The sequence below is a fragment of the Lupinus angustifolius genome, chromosome LG12 (assembly GCF_001865875.1).
Source record: "Lupinus angustifolius cultivar Tanjil chromosome LG12, LupAngTanjil_v1.0, whole genome shotgun sequence".
In the NCBI taxonomy this organism is placed as follows: domain Eukaryota; kingdom Viridiplantae; phylum Streptophyta; class Magnoliopsida; order Fabales; family Fabaceae; genus Lupinus; species Lupinus angustifolius.
In genome coordinates, this window is record NC_032020.1 from 16,659,976 (window position 1) to 16,686,006 (window position 26,031).

The 26,031-nt window shown below is 33.5% G+C and overlaps 3 protein-coding genes across 7 annotated transcripts; all 3 read right to left on the minus strand.

The window, feature by feature from the left end:
* On the minus strand, positions 3,413-13,928 carry LOC109362564. 4 transcript variants are annotated; one of them, XM_019608427.1, is made up of 16 exons: positions 13,570-13,928; positions 10,834-11,379; positions 10,479-10,755; positions 9,585-9,883; positions 9,189-9,371; positions 8,181-8,930; positions 7,991-8,085; positions 7,848-7,907; positions 7,676-7,764; positions 6,580-6,988; positions 6,398-6,477; positions 6,213-6,287; positions 5,893-5,963; positions 5,740-5,797; positions 4,709-4,970; positions 3,413-4,474 (listed from the first exon to the last, which is right to left on the minus strand). In XM_019608427.1, exons 2-16 carry the CDS (start codon positions 11,247-11,249, stop codon positions 3,774-3,776), a joined length of 3,825 nt encoding a protein of 1,274 aa, XP_019463972.1. In that variant the 5' UTR covers positions 11,250-11,379; positions 13,570-13,928; the 3' UTR covers positions 3,413-3,773. The 4 variants fall into 4 exon arrangements, with proteins under 4 accessions (XP_019463972.1, XP_019463970.1, XP_019463971.1 ...); XM_019608425.1 differs by adding an exon at positions 12,748-12,907 and having other exon boundaries at positions 6,398-6,988; XM_019608426.1 differs by having other exon boundaries at positions 6,398-6,988; positions 10,485-10,755.
* On the minus strand, positions 16,448-20,703 carry LOC109362773 (serine/threonine-protein kinase tricorner-like). 2 transcript variants are annotated; one of them, XM_019608792.1, is made up of 13 exons: positions 20,324-20,702; positions 19,982-20,156; positions 19,806-19,889; positions 19,436-19,677; positions 19,133-19,355; positions 18,834-18,913; positions 18,221-18,305; positions 17,836-17,967; positions 17,638-17,751; positions 17,498-17,548; positions 17,136-17,214; positions 16,783-16,829; positions 16,449-16,704 (listed from the first exon to the last, which is right to left on the minus strand). In XM_019608792.1, exons 1-13 carry the CDS (start codon positions 20,497-20,499, stop codon positions 16,678-16,680), a joined length of 1,515 nt encoding a protein of 504 aa, XP_019464337.1. In that variant the 5' UTR covers positions 20,500-20,702; the 3' UTR covers positions 16,449-16,677. The 2 variants fall into 2 exon arrangements, with proteins under 2 accessions (XP_019464336.1, XP_019464337.1); XM_019608791.1 differs by having other exon boundaries at positions 16,448-16,829; positions 20,324-20,703.
* Positions 22,238-23,906, minus strand: LOC109362774. Its single transcript, XM_019608793.1, has one exon. It carries the CDS (start codon positions 23,806-23,808, stop codon positions 22,399-22,401), a length of 1,410 nt encoding a protein of 469 aa, XP_019464338.1. The 5' UTR covers positions 23,809-23,906; the 3' UTR covers positions 22,238-22,398.

Genomic DNA, 26,031 nt, shown 5'->3' on the forward strand with positions numbered 1-26,031 from the left:
AAATATAGTATGTAGATATGTAATTATATATAGACAATATTATTTTATTAATGAAGATGAAAAGTTCAACAATGAACAACATAACTTTGTTATTGTTTAATGAGAAAACGAGTACGAGGAAGCCACGTGGGGCGTGAAAAACGAGAAGGGAACAATAACCCAAACTACAAGGGGAGATGTATGATTTGAATTGATTAGATTAGGTTAAAGAAGTATAGTGTATAGCAGAAGTATAAAGTATAGAATGAATGAATGAAGTGAATAGAAACGGGAAATGAGAAAAAGGGTGATACATGAACTGAACGTGACAAAGAGACAACAAATTCAATAATAAAAGGAAAGTAGGCGTGAAAGTTGACGCGTACATCATGGGATGATCCAAAAAGAGTATTGTCAGAAAAAATGATATATTATTTTACAAATTCTCGTACAATAATAAAAAATAATATCATCATAATATATGATATTTTTATTAATGATTAATTTATAAATAATGATATATGACGATACCTAAAAAAAATTTAGAAGGAGAATATAGTTTTAAAAAGAAGTAGAGTTTTTGGTTTTTCTTGTTTTGTGCCGAAAGGCTTAAGCTCCTTACATTTGTCTCCATCTTGGTGGTGACCAACCGACCATGTCGTCATATTTACTTACTCTATCAATTATCATTCGTTTTCTTTGTCAACAACATTATTTCTATTCACATTATTTTCTTTGTTTTTTAAATAACACCTTATTTCTATTCATATTATTGGGCATAGTAACGGAACACATACGTAACCTTATAAGGAGGCAAAGTTAAGAATGTGTTAAACATATACATGTAGCATTATTTACGATTATATTTTGTACCCATATAAAAAATTTATAAATAAAGATTGATATTCAAAAATACTATTTTTGGCTTGAATCTAAGCTCACCACCAACAAGGTGTTGGTCAAGTGGTTAAGACCTCACTAGATACTAAAGTCGAGAGTTCGATTCTTAAGAACAACACTTGCTGAGAAAGTCACAAATCCTAAAATGAATTAGTTTTTTTACCAAAAAAAGATCATACTAAACAAAATCTAAGCTCACCGTATATTTTGGTTACCAAACTTAGCTAAAGTTTATCTTGGGGCTCAAACTGACTCGGAATTATACCCCGTGTTTCATAGGATACTGCTTTGCAAACATTTATTTTATTACATTTTGGTAGTTTAGTTGACTTTTGACCTATAACATGATAACATATGTCTTCAGACAACATGACAAAATGTTTGAGATATTAATGTTAATATGAATTGTTAATGATGTGTGAGTGTGTGTGGTGGATTATACATGATTTTGTTGATACTGTCTGGCCAAGGTAATTATGGGAATTATGGCTCACATTCTACTTTCATTAGGTGATAACAGGAGTGTTTGGTTCACAGACGATGGCATAAATATGATATGGACTTAATGGTGAATGAATGTATAAATAATATGTTCTGCTTTGGCAATATTGATATTTGAAATATTTTATAAGAGATGCTGACAAAGAAATGAGTAACAACCTAAAGTATGTCATAGATGCTACCCCATGTTAAAGGAAAAGTTAAGACTTACTATATTAGTTACAAGTTTATTCAAATGTAAAATCTCACGTTAAATATTAGGAGTAATAAAATAGGTTATAAGTGAAAAAGATTCATATAATTAATTGGGTGGCCATATCCAACACTTGTAGACAATTAATGTATGTGTGAATTGGTTAAAGTTAAATCATTAGATGTTGCAATTGTCTTGTTAATTGTCAAGTTTGTGTGAAGGTTGCTGTATGATTATGATTGGTTTTGTAACCTTTGATGCAGAATTCAGGTGTTACATGGCGTCAGGACAATTTTTTCGTGTTGTGCTTTTACTGGGTATTATGCATTTACGTGGCTCAATCTATCATTATTTTGATGCCTAAATCTTGTGAAGTTGTGAAATCACTTCTTTTCTTTTCAACTTTATATCTCATTTCACATGTTAGCTGGCGTTTTATCATGAATAATAGCAAGCAAATCTAGCATGCATATTGCTCTAAGGTATATAAAATAATTTTGGACAAGTTTTAATAATTGCATTAAATGGCTTCAGACAGACACATATTCTATATTTAAGACTTGTTTACAATTTGTAAATTTTTAAAGAAAAAAGGAAGACAAAATATGTGGTATTTTTATTTTAAAGATGGATTATGGCCAGTCAACTTGTTAGTCATATAACACAATTATTTAATCATCTATTTCTAAAGTTAACCATAGAAAAACCTTTTCTTTATAACTAAAAAATTAATTAAAATAAAAAAATCCATTCGGTTTGACCTTACCATTCTCAATGCATGTCACCATCTCTTACGAAGCGAGGTATGAGATGATAATAATAAAATAAAATAAACATTATATGTATGTGGTTGATGTATGTAGAAAATTTAACATCCATATTTTGACAAATTAAACGTGAGATTTTAAATTTTTCATACATCTAATACGAGCCCAACCTAAGAACATAAGGTTTCAAGCTCCAGAAAAGTTTTCAAATATTTGAAAAATTATGACAGAACATGAGTCTGGTACAAACCTATAATCTGGAAAATTACATAAAAACCTTATAATATTTATTTGATAAATATAAACAGACCATAATCCGTACTCAGGAGACACCCTCCAGGGGCAAGACCAAAAGGGATTCTTTAAAGGGTACTTTAAAGGGTTCTTAGTTAAATGAACTTGATTCAACTGATACAAGTCAGAACCATTATGTTAACTCAGGCTTAAGCTACATACTGTTAATTATCCATGGATAACATAAGCAAGGAATACATGAAGGTGGATTAATATTACTTACCAACAAGTTGCCCCATCAACTTAAGATTGTAATTCACCTAAGCAAGGAATACATGAAGCCAAAAATCAACTAGAAGAAAATTAACAATTAGCAATTAACAATTAACAATTCTCAATTCCTTGGAAAGAAATTTTATGCATAGATTATTACAAGATCAGACAAAATGTGTAATGCAGATTCACTCCCAAAACTGTAACTGGAGAAAACCAAAAAAGAGAGGGAAATCTATAGAGTTTGCACCTAATAAATCTGACATCAGATACCCAGAGCAATGATACAAAGAATCTGCTTCATATACCCGAAGTAAAATAAGCAGAATAGTAACTGCATTATATAATGAAATAAAGAACAGTTGATCAAATTCATGTCTTCAGATTCTCCCTGAAAACCTCAGTCATAAAATCTGGGCAGCATCCAGATGAAGCTACTGTAGTAAACCACTTCAACAGCATCAAATTGAAGAAATCAATATCTGCAAAAGACAAAACACCAAAAGAAAACCCATGCAGGAGAGGGGAGAAGGGAAATATACAGAGTAGCTAAAGGGACATGATCTCAGTAAATGAAAAGTAGATTTTATTATAAATATTATAATGTATGTACAAGAGGACTTGTTGTCTGACTATAAGAGCTACAACCAGGGTAGTGTTGCTAACATCATCACTAGGAATACTAACTTGTACCTTGAACAAAAATACCTTTACAACAGAAGTCAAACTATAACTCGAGCATAATCTGAAAAGCTGGAAAGGTCACTCGAAAACAACTTGGAGAGAATAAGCCTACCAAAGAATCTATATAACCTAATCGTGGAGTTGATTAGCCATAAGACAATCCTATTAACTAGTTATCTCTTAAAAGTACTATTTTCCTTTGTTACTAGTATAATGAACAGTACTATACAGAGAAAGCAGCTTCAAACCATCATATTCAAGTCTGTAAGGTCATCCATGGGAATTTCAAGGCCCATAAAGTCATTATCATGTAATCCATCATCATCAATATTCAACCATGAACCAAGATCCTGACCTTGGTCATCATCTGGAACACAGAGTACATCCATTCCAGGTAGCTGCAAGTTGGACAAATCAATAGGCTCATGTTCATCCAAACCACCCAAACCAAACTCATTGTTATCATTAGCATTGCTATTAGTAGACTTTGAAACAGAAGGCAACACTGGTTTTGGTTGCTCTGATAGCTTGCCAACGAGGCCATTCACAGAAACAGAATGTTGAGTTGCTTTCTGCTTTGCTTTTGCTTTGGATTTTCTTTCTCCCTTAGCACCGGATGATATCTTACCAATTTTGGTAGTTCCATTTCTAGATAGAACCTCTCTGCTGTGCCCCTTTCCATCTCTATCCCTCTCACTTCTCTTTCCTTTTACACTGCTTGCTAGAGAACTTCTGATGCCTGGAGTACTTGAAATACCTAGAGTATCACCAACATCATCAAGGGACAATTCCCTCTTCTTCACCCGGTTTGACCAGAGATCATCATTCCCACTAGTTTGTTCAGATGAATGATTTATAGCAGGAAGCATATCTGATGAATCCAGATCATGATTATCCATATTCTGACTAAATTGTGAAGGGCTCTGCTGTGAACCCATTGAAGCTGCAGAGAGAAACACTCATAAATTAAAATATCAAAATATTGTTTCTGCTAGAAGGAGCAAAAGGAAAACAAGATGATGTGACACAAAAAATCCGAAGAAAGATGGCATATGCAATTACAGGTATCTGAGCATGTAAGCAACAAGGGTCATGCTGAACACAGCTGAGATAGAAGAATCTGAAGAAATACAAAATAGATTAAAACATTTAGGCTAGAAGGTAATGAAGAGGACACCTGTAATTGCCTCCAGACAAAGGGGAGAAGCATATGGTTTTGAGGACTCAGCATCCATTCCATTTAGTTGCCGAACAATACTAAGCTGGGAAGTAGCAGCAAGGAAGATATCCTTGAATGAAGACTCCTTGAAGCAGCTCTTGCCTGTACCTTCAAATTGATGGCAGTGATCCAATGTCCGTTTAACAAATCCCGATGCAGCTTGCTTAGCAATTTTGTTGATTGAATTTTTACCACCAGAGGGACTAGGACCCCAACAAGCCTGCCAATCAATCAATTGTCAATTCACTCTGCCATATGACCGAATAATACACAGTATATGACATTCTGAGGGTGGGCTTTGCCACAACAGTAAGATTACTACCATGTGACCCTGTTCACTGGTTCTAGTAACAGAAACAGACTCTTCACCGCAAGTAATACAGGCATCTTACCACCCTGGACCCTCAAAGGTGGGAGCCTTGTGCATGGTCTATCTTTTTATGGCCTCCACTAGTAAATGAAGGGTTTGATTCTTTTTTCTAAGACAATTTAAATTATTTTAAACAAGATTAGCAAAACATGGATTTTGGTTTTGTTTAAAAGCTATGACCACATCAAGTATATACCACATCTAAACATAAATAGTAGAGTAAGGAATTCTTGAGACTCTCCCTGCCTACAGTGAAATGGTAGGATTTTAAAAAATGTTAACCCCGTGCATGTCCTGTAGTTACACAAGAGCACCTACATTTAAGGGTACAGACAGCACAACATATGGGGCTTGAACATTTGGATGTGTGACTTCTATAACCCCCCACCCCTCAATAAAGCCTTAGACGAGGACAATCATATAGAGTTTATAGACCATGCCCTCCATACCTCTATCCATGACCCATGGTGCAATATAAAAACCCCAGACTTTTACACAGCTAATGTAATACACTGTAGATCTTCATGTTATATAGCTAAGCTATCATAAAAAAGTTTATTCTAAAACATAAAACCATAATCTATATGCAAAAACTAATATTCAGTGTAAAAAAGATTACCATGTATTTCTCATAAGCCATCACAACGAGTTTTTCAAGAGCACGCTGTTCAAAATCCCTGTTAAATAGAAGTTTGTATTTCCATTAAAAACGATGAATGCACAAAAGGTTAGATTAAGCAAATAATCCAGGTAGCAATGGCAGTTCCATTACTTTTCTTGAAGTTCTTTTGCTATTGATGCAGACTTCAACAATCCATCTAGGAAGCCTTTCTTCTTGGAAATCTATGATATATACGAAAACAAAATAGTAAAGTGAATTACTTAAGAAAAGTAATGATTATCATTAAATGTTGGACGAAATTAATTATAAATCAATTGTTTCTATCAAATAATAATAAAAAATTAATATCAAATGTCACTTGGAGGGCAACATATGAATATATAATGTGAGAAATATTACATAACAAAACAAATCATATGGGGGAGGGATATTGACAGTCAGCACAGCATGGCTTCAGCATCAACCAGTACCTGTCCCCGGTATTGTTCTTCTAGCCTAGCAATATCCTCCAATATTCCTTCATCATCTGCTTGTATCATTTCAGGCTTGAAAAAGAAAATTAAAATCAGTCACCGTTATGAACACACTAAAGATTTAACAATAATGGCCAAAAACGTCTTGAAGTAAATCCATTATATTAGGCAAGTAAGCCTACCAGTGGTTCTGGGGCTATTCCAATACTTTGAAGCTCCAAGAGAAGCTTATCATTTATATCCAAGCTAGCAAATTGCAATTCTGAACAGGTCCAGCTAGACTTTAATGCTTTATCAGGAAGCAAACAATTTATAGAGCTACCAAAGCTCGAGTTCAACTCAGTTGAAGGACGACCAACTATACCACTTTCAGTTACATCATGTTCTGGCCTCCCATTAATTCTATAACTATTATAAGCAGAACCACAAGCAAACTGAAAGTTAGCTCGTAAGTGATTATCAAAACCGCTAAATTCCATGTCCCCTTCAGGCTCAAATACAGTATCATATACATCAAACTTGAAATCTTCAGTTCCATTGCTACAATCCTCCTCTGAGATTAGAGCAGCTATGAACCTTTGACAGAGGGGAATCACATTATGATCTCCCTTAGAGAGTTGTAATTGTTCTGGAACAATTCCAGCACTATTTTGAGCATCAGGGCCAGCATCACTTTTGCACCCAATTAACCCAAATCCATTAACCATGGTTTCACAACCAGCTATATTTGAAGGAACTGGGGTTGGCATCAATGTGCTTAATTCAAGATTTACCTAAAGCCAAGTGAAATCGTAAAAAAATTGATTTGAATAACTTGTTCCTATTGCAGGTTTTTCTGAGAAGTAAAAAATTCCAACTTTTTTAAATCAAATATTTTATGCTTCAATCATCAAAAAAATAAAATTATTTAAAAAATTGAAGGGGACATTATATATATGAAACCGTAACAGAACACATAAAAGAAACAAACATAATGCAACAAATGATTGTCATAGTTCCATGTTGGCTTTGGACATTTTTAAAATAGCATTCTAACTCGGAATTAATCAATGAAAGATAACACCAACGCTATATAGTATTAAGGAAATTTGTTGCTTGGAATTACTAACAGCCAACTCGCATCCTATCAAAGATGGCAAAGCAAGAGGTACTCAATTGTTCTACATATAGTTCATATAGTTATCAAATGACCAAAGGTATGTATAGAACTGATCTGTCTCAATGTCATATCAGAACCATTCTCAATAATAATAGTGGTGTGCACACCAGAAATTTCATGCCATACAATAGAACTAACAAAAAGATCGAAGAAGCTAAAATAAACCTAGAAGTAGGAAGCATATCACACTGGTATTATTGTCTTCCTCATTAATGACTACATACAAATGATATATTTAACCTGGTGTAGATTAGTAACAATTGTCTTTTGTGATCACTGAAAGGTAAAGATTAGTAAGTACCTTTTGCTTCCAGTAACCAATATCCTCCTCAGATATCAAACTGAAGAAACATTCCATCTGCTTCCAGAATGGGCTGGAAAATGCACGGACTGCAGTAACAATAAAATACACAAGGAATCCATTAAAAAATATTAGGGTTGCAAATGTAGATAATATCTAGTAAGATTCATACTAGAGTTGACGAGACCCTTCACAGCGGCCAATAGCTCTTCATGTCCATCTTCTGATCCAACTAAACCAATAAACCAAAGGTGAATAATGATATACTTGTATTGCATGCAAAAATTGAGTTCCTTAATAAGCTTGGACAAGTACCAAGAAAATCTGCTGCTACATTAATGATGGAAGGATTTTGAAATGCATAGGCCTTACGATCAGAAAGTTTCCTGGTTGGTGGACGGCCTGCCTTGCTGCATGGATTTCATAAAACCATAAAATTTCAACCTATGTGCTCAAATAAATTGTCAAACAAGTCAACAATATAATTAGATAGAAGGATTCTAACCTTTCATTCTTCTCCAATCCTAGCCGTGCACTTCTAAGTTGTTTTGCAGTTCCTATGTTTCTAAGCTTCTCAGATGTCATAGGCATCAGTGACCTTGTGGCAGTAAAACTGTGTCTTGTCCTCCCTTGCCTCCGAACACCATCTCCACGTTCTTCTCCAGAAACAAGCTTATTCTTTCTTATTGGCAAGACCAAGTTAGACACCTTGTGAATATTTTTTCCAGCCTTTTGATCCATCTTTTCTGATTTTCTGCCCTTCTCTCGTGGTTTAGCCTCACCCATTGCTGACTCTTCACTTTCAGATAAGACAACTGAAGATGAAAGATCACCTTTTAACTTATTTTTCTGAGGAGAACTGCCAGCTAAGCGTTTGGGAAATCCTAACCCAATATCATTACCAGCCACATCACCGACAGCATCCAAAGTAGGAGCTTCATCATTATTTAAAACAGTGGGCACTAAATTTGTTCTTCTGGCAGTGCGCGAGCTCTTTTGTGGCCTCTGCCAGTGGACAACAGGTGGGGAAGATGACCGAGCTGATGCCACACGTTTGCGATTGTTATTACCAAGACCAGCAGGGGACTTTGTGGTGCATTGGGAGAGCTCCCAATCATTAGGAACAGCTGTTCTATGGACGACTGGTGACAACTTGGGGGCAACTCCTGAACCTGATCGTGGAGCTCGAATAGAAGCATTTATTTTTGTACCTGGGATGGGACTATCTGAAGAAAATTCATCACGAATCGTTGTCCTGGGCATCAAATTAAGGTGTTACAGGCATAAAACAACATGTAGAGACTGAATCAATTAAAGAATATATATCACAAATATGAAGACATATTTGAACACCACAAACAAAGATCAGCAAACAGAAATGGAATAATTGAACCCACCAAAACAAGAAAATAAGGAGAAATCGACATGGAAAAAGTAGTTGCGAAGGATAAATTTCCCCAACAGTACAAAATCATAAAAGGAAGAAGAAATGGAGTCCAGGGTTTGTGCTTACTTGTTAACAGCTCTAATGATTACCCTTTCCTTCTCTGTACTAACAGGACGACCTCGCCTATCATTGCAAAGGGAATTACTATCATGGTCATTTCTAAGGGTAGAGGCACGTATGCCCAACCCAGTCTGTTGTGAGATTCCATCTAATTTCCCAGCTCCAACAGTTCCATTAGAAACCCCGGACCTATACAGAGATAAATGAAAGTATATATTTGCAGTCTTGTAACAAGTTAATCAATAGAAATTGAATAAATAAAGAGGATTTTTCTTAAACTCCCACGGGTTGTATATTCTCTACTATCTTTCTATAAACATATTGCTTTAATATCCCAAAAAAATAATGAAGAATGAATATGATAAGGAAAACAGTGCTGATGTATAATCAACATATTCATACCTGGAAGAATGAGAATCATTATTTAATTTTGACCGAGCATCAGTAACAACTCTTTGTTGTATTCTCTGTTTAGTTTCCTGGAAGGTGTTAACCGGTTTAGTCAATGTTGTACTTGGAGAACCATCCAGTTTGATGCAGGAACGCTTCTTCTTCATTTTGGACTTTTCCCAGCCATCACCTCCAATAGACAGGGTTCGCTCCTCGCCCTGAACTGCATCACTATTGAAAATTCGGAGCACTTCCTTATCTCTATCAACTGTCCCAGATGGCCTGACAAGAGAATTCGTCTGCCCATCCATCTAGAGTTTATCAAAACCTAAGTCAGTTTATCTTGGAAGGTTATAAAGCAATCCATAGTAATCTGAAAGCTGACTTCCAAAGAAAGGGAAGAACAAAGTTATAGAGCTGCAAGACACAGTGCCTTACTAAAACAGAAAAGCTGAAAAGGCAGAATATTCTATATTTCACCACTTTCAGTTTTCAGAAAAGAAATGAGAAAGGCGGAAATCAACTGCTCATGAAATACCTACATATAAGCTTAAGGGTAGAACACAAGTGTATACCATAAATCTACATACAATCTCTCTCTTTACACACACGTGCACACACACATATTATATTTCTTTACAAAAAGGTTATATCCAGCAGAACACCAATGGCAAAATGTTCTAACAGGTAACTTTTGCAAAGAAGACTTTAACTAAAGTAGGTTTCCATGCAAAAACAGTCAAACAGAGATATGAAGAACAGAAGTTCTAAAATACACTACTTAATAAGACAAAAATACTTACAGCCATGCATTATTTTCTTTAAAACCATGAATAAAACAAAAGGCAAATAATCTCAAGTGTCAATGCTAGCAAACAAGCATGGGGAAAATTGTTACAAACATACCCTTACATCAACCAAAGAAGTCCGAATGCGTCTGTTCGGAACAATATTTTTGGCCCGTTCTTCTGACTTTTGCTGCTCAAATTCAAAAGCACCTGTTACAGGATGATCTTGAACTCCAGCCTTACCTATGGTCGGCCCTGAGACTGGCCGGTCACTTAACATGGCAGTACAACGGCCATTAGAAAAACCTTCACCTCGAGATCTCTTCTTTGAAGTTATACTTGGGAAAACTTTGTTGAATACAGACAAGGCTTCATTAAACATTTTCACACGTTCCCTGATGAATAATGTGATACTATTACTTAATTACACATATAAAACTATAATGCAAGTAACCAAACCTACAAAGAACTACCTGGCCTTCACTTGGCTTGCATGCAAACTGTCCTTGAGTCGTTTGATGTCTTCTGGCACTGGGGATGGCAGTAGCTTGCCTTTTGAAGAACTACGAGGAGATTCATCCGGGGAAACTCCAAGAGCAGCACAGACATGTTGTTTGTAATCCATTTGACGATTAGACTTGTGGTGCTCGGGCACTGCCAACTTTTGATCAAAATGCACACACTTGAAGAAGCTCGACACATCCCCATGTGTTGCTGAAGAACAGCTTCTCGACATGTTGGGAAGAGAAGACAAAATTGGATTTCCCATACTTTCACGAAAGCTACCAGATCTATCCAATGAAGCAGCTATGTGGGATCCACGCTGCCCAGTATACAATGGTCTATCTGGACTGCTAGAAGATGGATCAAACTTGCTAGATGTTGCCATTGCACTAGTCCCTCTCGAAGATTCTTTGAGTGAAAAATGTAGAACAGATAGTGGTAGTCGTGCATGACAAAGGTGCAGCACTATAGCACACAAAGGGTGCACCTTACAAGGGAGCAATTGGACAGGGGACCTGATATGATCAAAATAATCAAAGAAAAATCAAACTCAGTAAGACAAGATATGTAGATATTTATGTGCACACCATAGGTATGGCTTGAGATTGCAAATAAGGACTTATGTTCAAAAGCACCACAAATTCATACAATGAACAAAAAGCTTTCAAACTTATTATATGCTAAGGGGTTCATAAGACATTATATAAAACTTAACTGAAAGGTTCAAGTAATATCATTTACCTAATCCCGATCCCACTGCTCCATAGTAAAAATAAGCATAATATATTTGACATGTATACTAATCATTTATGAAGATGATGAAAACACGAAATCGCAAAATTTTAGAGATGCCAATAAATCTATCAGCACCATTGTTCTTATAAAAAGCTACTTGAAATGGAAACTCGAAAAAAATCATTATAAAATATATCCTTAACATCAATCTACTTAATACCTCTCATAAAAATTGAATTAAATTACAGTATATATCAGGCGTTCTGCTATGTATGACTAGGTTATCATTCCAATATATTAATTTGTCATTTCTCTATATAGTATACCACCTCAACAAACAAAAAAATGAATTAAACCAAACAAAATCTTACTTCAATGAAAATATACATGTAAGATTGTTGACTAATCCTATAACGCATGACACTTCTTCTAAATCACTTTAACTACCTCACGGTTGAAAAAAAAAATACCAACCAACAACCAAACCTTAATCCCACTAGGCGGGGTCGGCTAATGGATCGAACGACCGTAATGCTCTATCATAAGTCGTATTCATTGACAAAGCATCGATCTCTAAATCTTTCTTAATCATTTCAGTTTTTCTCTAAAAAATACTAGCTGAAATATTTTTTACATGAAAAAAGCTCTTTACATTTAGATGTAATTTTAGCTTCAGTCATAATAGCAATTATCTTCCACCAGTCACTCTTAATCAGTGCGGTATCTTTTGCAGCTGCAAATTATTGAATGGGGGGAACTTGATGTTAACAGTTAACAGGCACACACATGTGAAAAATAGGAAGTACATAAGTATATAATCATGCGTAAGAATTTTCCAATTGTACATAAGTCAACATTGTGGTAAGCTGAGAAGCAAGCTCGTCTCAAGCTAGTCACATTGATTGTAACCATATAACAGATGGACAAAAGGAAGTCAGATTGAATGTACCTTACCAAGATTCATGATCATATATAGGAATTTGATTAAACAGAAATAAATGCTCAATTAACATTACATTGAAATCTACATCGCTATGACAAATGCTATGAACTTATGAAGGTAGGTTTGTTAACACTATACTATACGCAAACCACTTACAACAACAATTTATGCTGACTAGATTTCAAACAGCTAAAAAACGAGCAACCTGGTGCTATAAAGCTCTTGCCATGCGCAGGGTCCAAGGAAAATTCGGGTCTACTCTGTGGGTGTACAGTAGGCAGCTGTACCTTGCATCCACAAGTGGCTGATTCCACGACTCTAATGTGTGACCTCCCCTTCGCTAGACTTTAAACAGCTATCTTAGCCTAATTAACTAGACTTCATTGCTCATATCCATAAGACAAAATATGGTAATCTTAACAAATAATCAGCCAATTGTTGACCCCACAAAACAGTTAAATTTCTAAACATGTCAGGCAGTAATATCATATGCACAATTTTGTCTACAAATTTTCCTTCCTACACTGCCCGTCTTCTTGCTCTTAACTATTTTAACTAACTTCCTCAGTTCAATACATTATCTAGTAACGTATTAGGCAATGAGAACACAATAAAAATTACTAAGAAGTCCAAACTCAGAACTTTTTTAATACATCATATAATATAAAAAATATAACTACTATATTATTGCCCTAAAAGGTATTCTGATATAAATAATAAAAATCAACAATAAATAAATATGCATCTATCAAGATAACTTGAGTAGCAACTCCATGCAAGTATATACCCTTTTCTCCCCGATTATCTCCAACTCAACTTATCCGAAAGCACAATTTTCTTTTCAAGACACAAAAGACAAGTAGAAAGGTGAAACCCTAGGAGTTGAATTGTCAGAAAACGAAAAATGCAAAATAACCAACTAAAAGCATTACAAATTGCAAAAACCAAAACCCTAGAAGTTGAATCAAAGTAATAAAAATTAAAACAAAAATTGAAGCAATTTTTTTTTTAAACAAAAATTGAACACCTTGAATCATGCAATGAGGAGAAAGTGGTATTGAATTAATTGCCTCGGAACGAAAATTAACGTGATAGAGAAGATCCAAGTTGAGTTGGAATCTGGAAATATAGTTGTTGTATAGTTGGAGCTTGAATATCGAACGAAGCGAAACCATGGAGAACGATGAGTCCGGTGTTTTGATCGGCAACAATTGGATCAACCTGATATTACTATTTTACCCATACCTTCTGTTTTTGTAGAATGAAGGGTAGCTATTTCAGTAGGGGTGTTTCTGGAATAAAAAGGATTAATACGCTGTTAACTGGCAACTAGTTACCAACATGTGATGTGAATTATTATGCTATTATATGCTATCATATAATGTCAATTGTCATGTACTGTATTATGGTATATATAAATGTGAAGGAACATAGTGTAATGTACAATGATACCCTTATATTATATATGGAACAAATACTGTATATGAGAAATTAAACTTGGACCGGTTTATAAATGCAAAAAGTACCCATAAAAAAGAGTATAATGAGACTGGATATGACTACTATACTATCAACTCCAGCTCATATGTGCAACTTAATTAATTAAAATTAATATGTTATTTAATAATGTATAGATAGTATAAAAATTTATATATAACTAACATTCATTTGTATTACTTATATTTAAGAATAATTAAAATAAATAGTAGACAATATAGTGATAATGTAAAAAACTTTTAAACTTAGACCATAAGTATATACATTTTCTCTCCTTAATCTAGTATAGTTATCTAAGCCAACAATAAGTGTAGATTTAATGGGATGTTTACTGAATTGTGTTTTGTATTATCTTTCGTTTGAGTTGTTTGTAATATTTAATATAAACAATATGGTCAGTTGTGAATGTGCTTTATATTAGAATACGAGTGATAAACTTTAATTGGGAACAAACATCGTAGTATTAAAATGTTATGACCTTAGACATTTTTTAGGTAAGTAACTTAATTTATCAAAAAACGTTGAAAATAAATTGATGGTTCATTTAAATAAGAGTGTAAAATGCATATACTGACATTGTAAAGATTTATACACATGCATTTCATTATTCACCGTTTATTTGGATTATTTTTTTGAAAAGTCAACAATAATAAAAAAATCAATTGTGATGATACAACAATGTATAAAACTCATACACTGTCAGTGCATACATCATTTTCTATTTAAATAATACGTGTAAGATTCTCCTTAATAAAAATAGAGTTTGAGTCCGGAGTTTGAGTTTAATAATCCCAAGGATATACATATGGCTAAATCCCAGAAAAAGTTAAACAGTTTAATTAAGCGTTTAATGAATATGCTTTCTCTTGTAGTTGTAGCAATGACATATGAAGATTATTTCAGTAATTTATTTTCCACAATTATTTCGAGAGAATGGGGATACTGACTCTAAGAGTAAAAAAATTTGAACTTACTTTTCATTCTAGATATCAATTCTAAGAATATCTAATGATTTATATATACTTATTAATTTAAAGTATTGGATTTCCCTATAATTAATAACTAGAACAATAAGTAAGTTTAAAAAACATATTTAGAATAAATAGATCTTCTTCTTCCCATAAACCCAAATAAACTATTAACTATCTCTACTTTTTTTCAAACACCATCTAACTCTACGCATGAGAATAAAAGTTATGAGAACTTCATTTCGAAAAACATGCTATTTGTTTTGGGATGTATGTTAATTAAGAGATTGATAATATCAAAAGTAAATAATAACTCTTAGAATAAATAGTATAACTACTCTTAACATACATAATATATGGTGAAGGATGAAGATGTTATAAATGATAATATCATGGATTCCCGAATTAAAAACTTAAAAGATATATTTACCAATGAAGACAATTTCTATATAGCTAAAAGTTAGATAACTTCTATACAATAAATAAATTTATTGCCATATCCACTTATTTTTAAATTTTATTTATACACGTATATAATGAATCCCAGAGTTTAAAATCTATGCACTGTCAATGTAAAGTTTTTATAATATCGACACATCATCTACCATTGATTTATATTACTTTTGTATAAGACTCAACATATGAATGATGAATGATTGACTAACAGTATAAAAAACACTTACACTGTCAATATATACATATTAAATCCAATCACAAAAGGGATAACATGGGAACAAAACCTGTCCCAAATTGGTTGTACATGAAACATTTAAATACGAATGAAAATGTGATGCTTGTCAAGCTTGGAAGCTCACCTCAAACGTGGGAGAATTTCGGACATATAAATCAACGGTGGGACATGAAATCTTCCAAATTTGGTTTTATACTGCAAGTTTCTGTTTCGGATAAGATCTATTGTCCCAAACTCTGTTTCAGACCTATTATATTATGCCACGTTAGTTAAAAAAATTAAATATTTTTAACTTTATCAATTTTACTTCATTATGATTGGTCATTAATGTGATTGGGGACATGATTGAGAACAGCTGATCACCATCCTTTTGTTTAGAAGTTAAAGAAACATGGGTACAAACAACAATGAGGTTTGCATGTTAATGCCACATACAATAGGAACTTCTTTACTTCTGTTTTGTCGTGCTCCTTTTATTTTTAGTTTTCTTTGATTTTTGTCTTCATTTTTTATATTCTATTTTTTTACTTTTATATTTGGTTTTTTGCTTATTTTTTTTTTAATTTAAAAAAAAAAACTGATGTGTTTAATATGCAAACTTAAGTGGATTCAGTGTGGTTGGTCAAAATTTAACTCACCACATATGTAAAGAAAGATAATTTGATTCACTTTTATAAGCAACTTCTTTTGAGAACTCTAATTTTCAATAAGAATGTATATTCAACTTTGTACTTATAAATTAATGATCATGTGATCATGTCCCAGTGATAAGTTTACAAAATCTACTTGGCTTCAAAACTTTCACACATATATGACTACTATTAACATTACTTCTACAATCCAATCCTCAAGGTATGCTCATACATCATACATACACTTCAGTTTGCCAACTAAGTTAACCTTGAAAGTATAAGGTAAACCCAGCAGAAAAATAACCAGGCTCACCCCATTTTGTTACACAACAAAATCCATACATGTTTCAGTCATTTCCAGAGGATGCAAGCACCTAGAAGCATGAACAAAATGTGGTTATTAGAACTTTTTGACAAAAATAAAGAGTAGTAATCAAAGTTAGATCCATTACTTGTGCAGAGTCCACTGATGACTGCTGTGATGGCATGCCCTCCTTCCCTGTAGTAAAAGAAGATTTATTAGATGTAAGTTTAGAAACTCTTGTTTAGTTGGTTGGGACTTGGGATTCAGAAACTCTGGTATTATGAGTGATAATATGGAAACATATTAGGCCTCAAGTTCTTACTAATGCTAAATTTTATTTTACAAGGCTTGTAGTGCATATCTAATTGTCTTCTTGTGCAGATAACATAAGTGGCTGGTTTCATTATAAAACAAAATGAAAAAAAAAACAGTAAATGCCAACAAAAGTATTTTGTTAATATCAACTGGATACAGGAGATGGATTAGTGAACAATCACATACCAGTAGAATTATGCTTCCCCTTGACGGCAGCAAAATTTTTGTATGTATAGCCAACAAAATTGAGATCTTGAGGGGTCATCTGTGTGCAAAAATGTAGATGGATTACTATATTTTTTATAAAGCACCATCAAGTTCTGTAACATAAGAATCTGATCAAAAAATTTATGATTGAATTGGTCGCGGGCATACATGTTTTAAAGTCTAAAGATGGATCATGGACTATTATGATGGTATATTCTATAGGAGTTCAGAATTTTCCACATTGAACTGAAACTACCAAGGCAAGACAATTAACTATTGCCTCCAAATATTACTTGTCCTTGAAGTTAATAGAGCACACCTTGTACAAGAAAAGTGTATACCTTTCTGAAAGCACCAGATCCAGTTCTAGTTGATTTTGATTGTACTTCAACCTGTTATCACAATTACAATTATGTCAAAATTCCAGCTATAAAAAGACAACTACACCTGTCAAAAGAAAATTTCATAAACCATATATTGCCTCATCAAATTTCATAAAATTTTGAGTGTCAAGTTCTCCATTGACTTGGGGTTTAAATGCTGCATCCATTTCATAGAGCTTGTCCCATGCAACATCTTTGAACCAAGGATGAGCCTGGCAAATTAATGGCAATAACATTATCAGCTAATATTGCCATTCAATAGTAAAGCTTTTCAGTAAAAATCACATTATGCATACTTTAATTTCATCTGCTCCTCTAGTACCAAGTCTATGCTCAACATCATAAAGCAATCTACATATTAGATCCTTTGCTTCAGGCGTCAACCTGGCCTCCTCTGGAAAATTTAAGTGATTTTTCCAATACACGATCTGAAGTCATTCATCGCCAAGACAAGAGACGAAACATAATTTAAAACCATATCAGTTAGTGATATTGAAAAAATAAGGCACTAAATAAATGCTCATAGTACTTTAAGGAACATAAACTTAAGCAAAGAACAAGTTGACCAATAAGTCAATAACTAAGATAAAACAGAACAAAAAATAGTTTAATCAAATGAGTATAAATGATGGGTAAGAGACATAACAGTAAATTAGAAGAAGGGAAAAAAGAGATTAAAACCTTTCTGCATGTTGTTAGAGGATCATCGGAGTAAAATGGGGGATAACCAACAAGCATCTCATACATTATAGCACCAAGAGACCACCTGCAGCAATGCAGAATTCATATCAGCAAATAGGAATCAATTTCACTTCAAGAAACACATTGCTGTTAGCTTTTAAGAACAAGAAATATTCTCATGCGACAAAAGTTATTTTAAGGTAAAAGCAATTATAAAGAAGAACAATCTATACCAGATATGAAGAGACAATTTTAAGAATAATAAATCCATAGAATCTTAACTTGTATATTTTTTAAATAAAAACTGGTGACAGGATAATTTCTTTTCTCACTGATCAAACTTTGTCTTATATTTCTTCCTGCAATGTATGCAACTTAGCATAAAAGTTGTAGCATTTAAACTCCCACATACTATACCAAAACAAGGAAATTTATTAACTCAAAAACCTTAGATTGATAAATATACATTATAGATAAAGTTCAAATGCAATAAGTTAGAAATTTGTGCTTATTCTTCTACTCTTTCTTGGCCACTTATTATGTACAAAACTCATACAGCAGATAATGAACACAAGCCATGCAAACAACAACCAGAAAGAGAATGTCAACCGACCAATCACACTCCACACTATATCCCTTTTTAAGCAATACTTCAGGAGCTATGTAATCAGGAGTTCCAACTGTCGAAAATGCCTGCCAGAAAATTGAGAATAAGTTGGAGAAGGATATGCATACAGGACTCTAAAGACAAGGTTTATTGAAACTTGAAAGCGATATAATAAAATTCAAAATTGATATAACAATGATATCATGTATTATTGTTATATTGCCATTGTGCATTTGTAAGCAATTGGAAACAAAAACCTAGCAATCATGGAATGAGATTTCTGAATAAAGACAGAAGATAATTACCAGCTTCCTCCTGTTCATTTGCCAGTGCTGAAGTTGTTCTTGGGGGCTTTCCCAGCGCCTCCCGTTTCTAACATCTATGGTATCATTCAAGTTTTCGTCATCAAGGAATTCATCTTCATCTATAGACGACAAAGTTACGTAGTCAAGTGGCTTGCAAAGGCCAAAATCAGAGAGCTTCAAGTGACCATTTTGGTCTAGTAGAAGGTTGTCAGGTTTTATATCTCTACAGACAAAAAGAGGAAATTATAATGACAACATATTATGGTTTACAAAAGCGGTTCAAGATGTAGCAGTACCACTAACCGGTGAATGTAGTTGTGTTTATGAATAGACTCAATGGCCAAAACACTTTGGGCAATGTAAAATCTAGCTACAGTTTCAGTTAAAGTTTCTTCCCTCATTAGCAAAGTCATTATATCACCGCCAGGTAAATACTCCATAATCAGATATAAGTGTTCAACATCCTGAAAAGAGTAATAGAGTTTCACAATGCAATCACTAGCAACTTCTGCAAGTAGGTTCCTTTCCGCTCTAACATGCTCAACCTGTGTTGGAAATATGGCACTGAATTAAAAAATATACAATATTCAATTTAGCATCAAGCAAAGAAGGTTTACAAATATTATCAGAAATAACATAATTTTATACAACTTATGATGATATCAAAAATTACTTGTCCCCTTCGGAGCATTTCAGACTTCTTCAATTTTTTCATGGCATATATGTTACCAGATTTCTTCTCCCTGCAGAGTGATACCTGTGAAATCAAAAGTATAGAAGAAAAGCAGAATCAGTATCCAAATGCAAAGAAATATGGAGATCATATAATAACATAAAAATCATTTGCACCTCTCCAAAAGCTCCCCTGCCTATAATGGTTAGAAGATCAAAATCATCAGCACATATTTTATGTCTTTTTAGGCGTATATATTCAGTTTCCTTGCTCTCTAAATCCTTTAGTAGATCCACCTGTTCCTCTTCTGGAACATGAGAAGATGCTAACTTCTTTTCTAGCACTGAACGCCTGCAAGTAATAAAATCAATTTTTGTTGTTGAATATCATGTCTCTTTACTTATATACACGTATTTGAAATGTGTGTATGCAGAACAATATCATCAACAACAACCAAACTTTAATCGTAAGGTCAGCTATATGGATCGAACTATTCAAATGAAAAAATTATCTAATACCTCTCTTTGCGTTCGTGGTATAGCTTCTTCTCAGACTTGTAATGGTTCTCAATAAATTTCTTAGCCGCGGCTACCCTCTCCATTGTCATGCTCGAAACCTCATCTCCTTCATCCTCATCGCATTCCAATGCTTGTTCATCCTCATTTGTCGGGCCATTTCCATTTCCATTCTCCATCTCCAATGCCTGTATTTCCTTTCTATTCTCCCTTTCTTTATCTTTCTCACGCTTATTTTAGATGATTGGGATTTAACATGTATAGCTATTAATCATGAAGGTTATGATCCTAGGAGCATGCATGCATACATCATGCAATCTGAATCTGATGAATGTGTGTCCATATTAGCAATACCTGCTTTTGATTTAGATATATATGATGCTTCTACTCTTGTATTCATTGCAGAAACCATTTGCTTCTTCTATTATTCTATTTTAACTCCTCAATAAGGAAAAAGGTGATTTGTATTTTTAAACATGCTTTCTTTGGAGGCACTAAACTAAGACAAGCTCAAATTATACATTTATTATTATGCTCTGCTCAATGCTCACACATAGCTATGCTGTATTCTCTTTGGCAATACCCTTTGTTAGACACAATATACAATTCCTTTCATTTCTTGTTATGTCAGTTTCCACTCCCAGAATTGTTCAACCAGCATTCTGATGCTACTAGTGCACCAAATGTACATCTAGACCCAAGGACAAATGCATTTCTTTTAGCATGCTTCACCAACTATCTCACCCATTCATACATTTCAAACTCACCTAAATTTAATGTTTTCATTTTAAGCTGAGTGGTACCAACTACCCATTTGTATTAGAATATATATTGACTGTATTTCAAAAATAAGTTTTTATTTTATTTTTCATTTGTAGGATATGGATGTGTATACAAGCTTTAAAATCACATCATTTTTTGTAATTCGAAGTAATAGAAAGCATATATAGTGGAAGTTTATCGAGACACAAACAAACCTTATGGTAGAAGGTAAAAAATTGGAGGTGATAGATAACATAGTAAGTTACTATATGTGATTATTTTTTATCAATTACACAACATAATTGAGAAATTGAAGGAGTGTAAACCATAAATAGAAAGCGGTAGGATAAAATGTAGAGTGTTTCATGTGTCATACTTGATAGACAAATTGTACTCGAGTTGAGAAAGTTTATTGTATAATTATAGACGTGCAATATTTTTGAATAGTAAAATGTTTACAGTGGAATAAAGTAATGTGATAAAAAACCTTATGTTAGATTGGTGGATATACTAGACAATATATGATAATGAATTGTTATGGAGAAAGTTGAGATAATTTGCATTTTTTTTTTTGTAGAATCATGTCTTAAAAGATTGTTTTGATATGTGTAGAAGAGACCTTTATAATTTCCAACAAGACAATTATAAAATAGTGATTAGAACAATTTCTAGAGGCTGAAAATATAAAATAAAAAAACATAAATAAATTGATTATAAAATATTTAGAGATCAATAATTTATCCTGATTTATAATATAACATTATGACGTGTTAGATACATAATCAACAATTAAGATTTTTTTTCATTTTTAGATAAGTATGGTGATAAATATAACCTCACATCTAACCTAAGTAACAAAAACAGGGGCAATAAAATTATAATGTTTGACATTAATAAGTCTGAGGTTGAGAAGGAGGGGTCTGACCGACAAAACGTGTAAATGGATGAATTGATGAAAGTAATGCCTTTGGTTTCAATGTCACTTATGTGATCCCCTTGCTCCCCACAAGACTGAGTAGACAAAAGTCAAACGAAAAAAACACGTGGATAGTTTTTCTAGGTTGGAAGATCCACACTTCAAGTCAAAAATTGTCTGAGTGAGGGACACAACAGAAAAATATCTGTAACAGAACGGACATGGTCCCAGGCCTAATGTAAAAAATCAAGTATCCATTTTTTCTTGGTTGGTAAAAATCTCTATACATATTGTTAAACAGTACACTCATCAATATTCAATAATTTAACTACAATAAGCCATAGCCAAAAGAATTATACAATCAAATCATAGTACATAAACATCTATGTGATTTATTACTCTAGCTTGCACGGCCATGGTGTAACAAATAATGAGCTATATGATCTCTAGCTTTCTCGGCACTCACAGATTGAATGGTATTCTCAGCAATCATCTCATCATCAAAGATATCAAATTTCCACTCTGGCTCCATTGGTTCATTCATCATCTCACAAATATTATGCAAAACACAACAAGCTCCAAGAACCATAGGCAAGTCCTCAAGCTTCACCTCAGTTCTCTTTTGTAAGCAAGACCACCTCCCTTTCAACCTTGCAAATGCTTCCTTAGAAACCTTCTGAATCTCATCAATCTTCTGATTCAAAGCATGTTGAGACCAAGTAAGGTTCTGATGAGTATAAGGGACTAAAGTCCAATCCATTAAAGGGTAACCAGAATTACCAATAATCTTAACATCCTTCAAATTTCCCTTACTAGCTCTTTCATACAAAGCAGATTTCTCCAAAACCTTATCATCAGGCATTGAACCTGGCCAACCAATACACACATCAGTGAACACTCCTTTAGGATCAACCACCCCTTGAACAGTAACAGAATAAGAAGTTTTCTGATTTCTCTCAGTGTGTCTCTTATTGAAATAATGTGCTACATTCTGCTTAGGTGCAATGATTGGAACATGTGTAGTGTACATTGAACCTCCAACATTAGGAATCCCAAATTGGGATTCAAATTCTTCCTTAATCCCTTTCATTGCAACACTATCAGGCCAAGGTAGAAACTTTGGCATGAGAACAGTTTTAATTGCTTTGCAAACATCGAGAACAAGCTTGTGACACGTTGAAATTCCTAACCCGAACCGCTTCGATACAAGGCGGAGAGGGTCACCGGTGGCGAGACGCCATATGCAAACGGCGACGCGATGGCGCACCGGAATTGCGTCGCGGAGCATAGTGTTCTTTTTAGTGACGGTAGAGTCGAGGTGGTTGCAGATTAGGTCGAAGGTGGATTTGCTCATTCGGAATGATCGCCGGAATTCTTGTTCCGGGAAGTCAGGATGGCTACACCGTTCCCACCAGTCTTTGGAACGGTCCTTCACCCATAAACGACGCTGCTGCTGAGGGAGCACAGAACCAGACTCTACACTCGCTTGCATTGGATTATTAGAGCGACGTGGCTTCTTCGTTGGAGAGTGATGAACTAACTCAAATTCATTGATCGGTTGAGGTTGGAAACTTGAATTGGATTGGTTTGGATTTTCCATTGAAAATCGTAATTGGTTCTCGTTTTCGTTTTCCTTTTGGTTTGTATCAAAGTGAAGAATAGAATCAAGTATATCGTTAAACTGATCCTCAGTTTTCAATGGTTCTTCTTCAAATTCGTTTCTATACCGTTTCTTGGTATCAACACTGAAACTGGGGTCAAAGGTGGAAAAATCTTCGAAGTTAAGGAATGGGAACGATCCAATTTCCATTTTGAAATAGAAAGAAAAAAGGAACAAAAGGTGTTTGTTGAAATGTGTGAATGGAGAAGAGAGTGTGAACGGTGAAAAAGGTGTTGAAAACAAAGAGAAAGGGAATGAGTGTTTTTATACATACAAGAGAAGGAGTGTGTATAAAAGAATAAGACAAAAGAAAGAGATAAGCGTGTTTGCGAATGTGAACGCGGTGGTTTGACTCATTGACCATGATTCTTTGAAAACACGTTGGGAAATAAAAACAAAAGAAATTTGTGAGAAGCTTCCGTGGAAATAAGGAATATTGTTTTTTTAAGGGTTGATATATGCATGTGTAGATAATGTTTCTTTTGTCACATTTTTTTATTATTATACATGTGTTCAAAATTTGTACCTACTTTTATCCTTTTTTGTTAAGAAATAAATAGTACTACCTAACGTTTGAGTCAGGCAAAAAATTGAAAGGAAATGAGTCATTTTATTATTTTATATGGTATGTGGTCCATGGGTGTAAATAATGTGAAGGATAAAAAGGAATATTATGTACCTATTGTCCACATTAACATAAAGGAAATATAGGTAGAATATGTCAGATAAGATTGTAGAAAATATATTTCTCTATTTTAAAGGGGACAAGATTATTGCAACTACTTACTTAATAGGACATGCTTAAACAATATAGGTTATTAAAATGTCCTAGAAAATAATAATTTTAATTCAGTAAATTTATTTAAAAAGTGAGTTCAAAACATTTTAATTCTTGTTTTTTAAATGTATTTTGTTTTGAAAATAATATTTCAAAACAAGAAACCTTAAACTCACAATCACCTCTATGGAGACATCAATTTTCCCATAAGAACATATAGTGTAATCGTCATATGGGACACATATTAGCTTTCATATTAATTATGTCATTTAGTGCATTAAACACCAATGGATATGTATGGCGTATACTTAAGAATAGAGAGGCGGTTGAAAGAAGAAAAAATTGTTAATTTTGATTAATATATTTTATAAGGGCATGAGTGCAATGCAAAATGAAAAGTAGGTGAAATTAACATCATTCTTATAATTTGTACCAATTTTGGGATCGCATGGACAAGCTAAGGTTTTATGAAAATTCTTGTACATATATATGTATTGCATAGCTAATTTTACTTTTTTATTTCATATTTGTAGTATATTATTCAATTAGTTAAAACATTTAGAAGATTTGAAACCAATGCCTTAACAATTAATATTTTGTTTGTTATTTTGAACATATTATTTTAAAGTTATTATTTTACCCCGTAAACTTTGAGTTGATTATATCATCTATACTCATCATTTTTACTTTATTATCATTATCTTTTAAATAAAAATAATAAAAATGAACGGTAAATAATATATTAATTTATATAAGTTTTTATATAGTTAGCATATAAATATTACAACTTTGATATATTTTATTCTAATAAAAAGTGATTTCCTAAACATTATTGGATTTCATGGTTATGATTGTTTCATTCTCTATCCCAAACCAATTATATATTGACATGTGAATAAATTTTTTTTTTTAAAAACAAAATATAATAAAATGTAATATTTTAATTGGTCTAAGATGTAGAGTGAAACACCAATAAAATATCAGGAATTAGGATGTAAAAAGTGCTAATGGAATAGGAAGTGGACCGGAAAATAGAGTTACACTCATAAACATTTTTTAAACTAGAGAGGATGTTTGACCTCATGTCAAACCCAAAAGTAATAAATAAAATGTCCCTTTAATTTGAACAACTAAAATCAAAGTTAGGTATCTGGATAAATGAAGAAGGCGCATGATAAGCTTACGTACATGTGTGCTTTATAAAATAAAATCCTAGTTCTGACATGCCACTCTCATGTACATGAATATATTGAGTATATAACTTATTAAGTTTAAATATTTCTGCAGTATTTTATTCCCCTCCAAGAAGAGTCTTGTACTCGAACCCGTGATGATAAATAGTCACTAACTGACTATTATTCATTTGATGGATTTTCCAAATCAAGATCCTTTAACCGGACAACCTCAACATGGAGGTCGCAAATGCCATACTTGTATTGCAATCCATGATGTTTCCAAGCTGAAAGCAATCTTTGATAAAGCTGGTGCTCCTTCCCTTCTTTAAATAACATACCTTGTAGTAGTGCACTACTATTTGCATTACAGCCTTCTCAATGGTAACTTTTATGTGTTACTCTAATTTGCAGTTCACCGAT

What these genes read in the sequence shown, in the direction of transcription:
- LOC109362564 (XM_019608424.1), bottom strand. Translation starts at nt 11,249, where the DNA reads ATGGCAACATCTAGCAAGTTTGATCCATCTTCTAGCAGTCCAGATAGA. An exon ending in GGATTGGAGAAGAATGAAAG is followed by an intron (nt 8,086 to 8,180) that starts GTTAGAATCCTT and finishes AAATCCATGCAG; the next exon opens with CAAGGCAGGCCGTCCACCAA. An exon ending in GCAAAAGAACTTCAAGAAAA is followed by an intron (nt 5,798 to 5,892) that starts GTAATGGAACTG and finishes TCTATTTAACAG; the next exon opens with GGATTTTGAACAGCGTGCTC.
- LOC109362773 (XM_019608791.1), bottom strand. Translation starts at nt 20,499, where the DNA reads ATGGAGAATGGAAATGGAAATGGCCCGACAAATGAGGATGAACAAGCA. An exon ending in TACCACGAACGCAAAGAGAG is followed by an intron (nt 20,157 to 20,323) that starts GTATTAGATAAT and finishes TATTACTTGCAG; the next exon opens with GCGTTCAGTGCTAGAAAAGA. An exon ending in AAATGCTCCGAAGGGGACAA is followed by an intron (nt 19,678 to 19,805) that starts GTAATTTTTGAT and finishes TTTCCAACACAG; the next exon opens with GTTGAGCATGTTAGAGCGGA.
- LOC109362774 (XM_019608793.1), bottom strand. Translation starts at nt 23,808, where the DNA reads ATGGAAATTGGATCGTTCCCATTCCTTAACTTCGAAGATTTTTCCACC.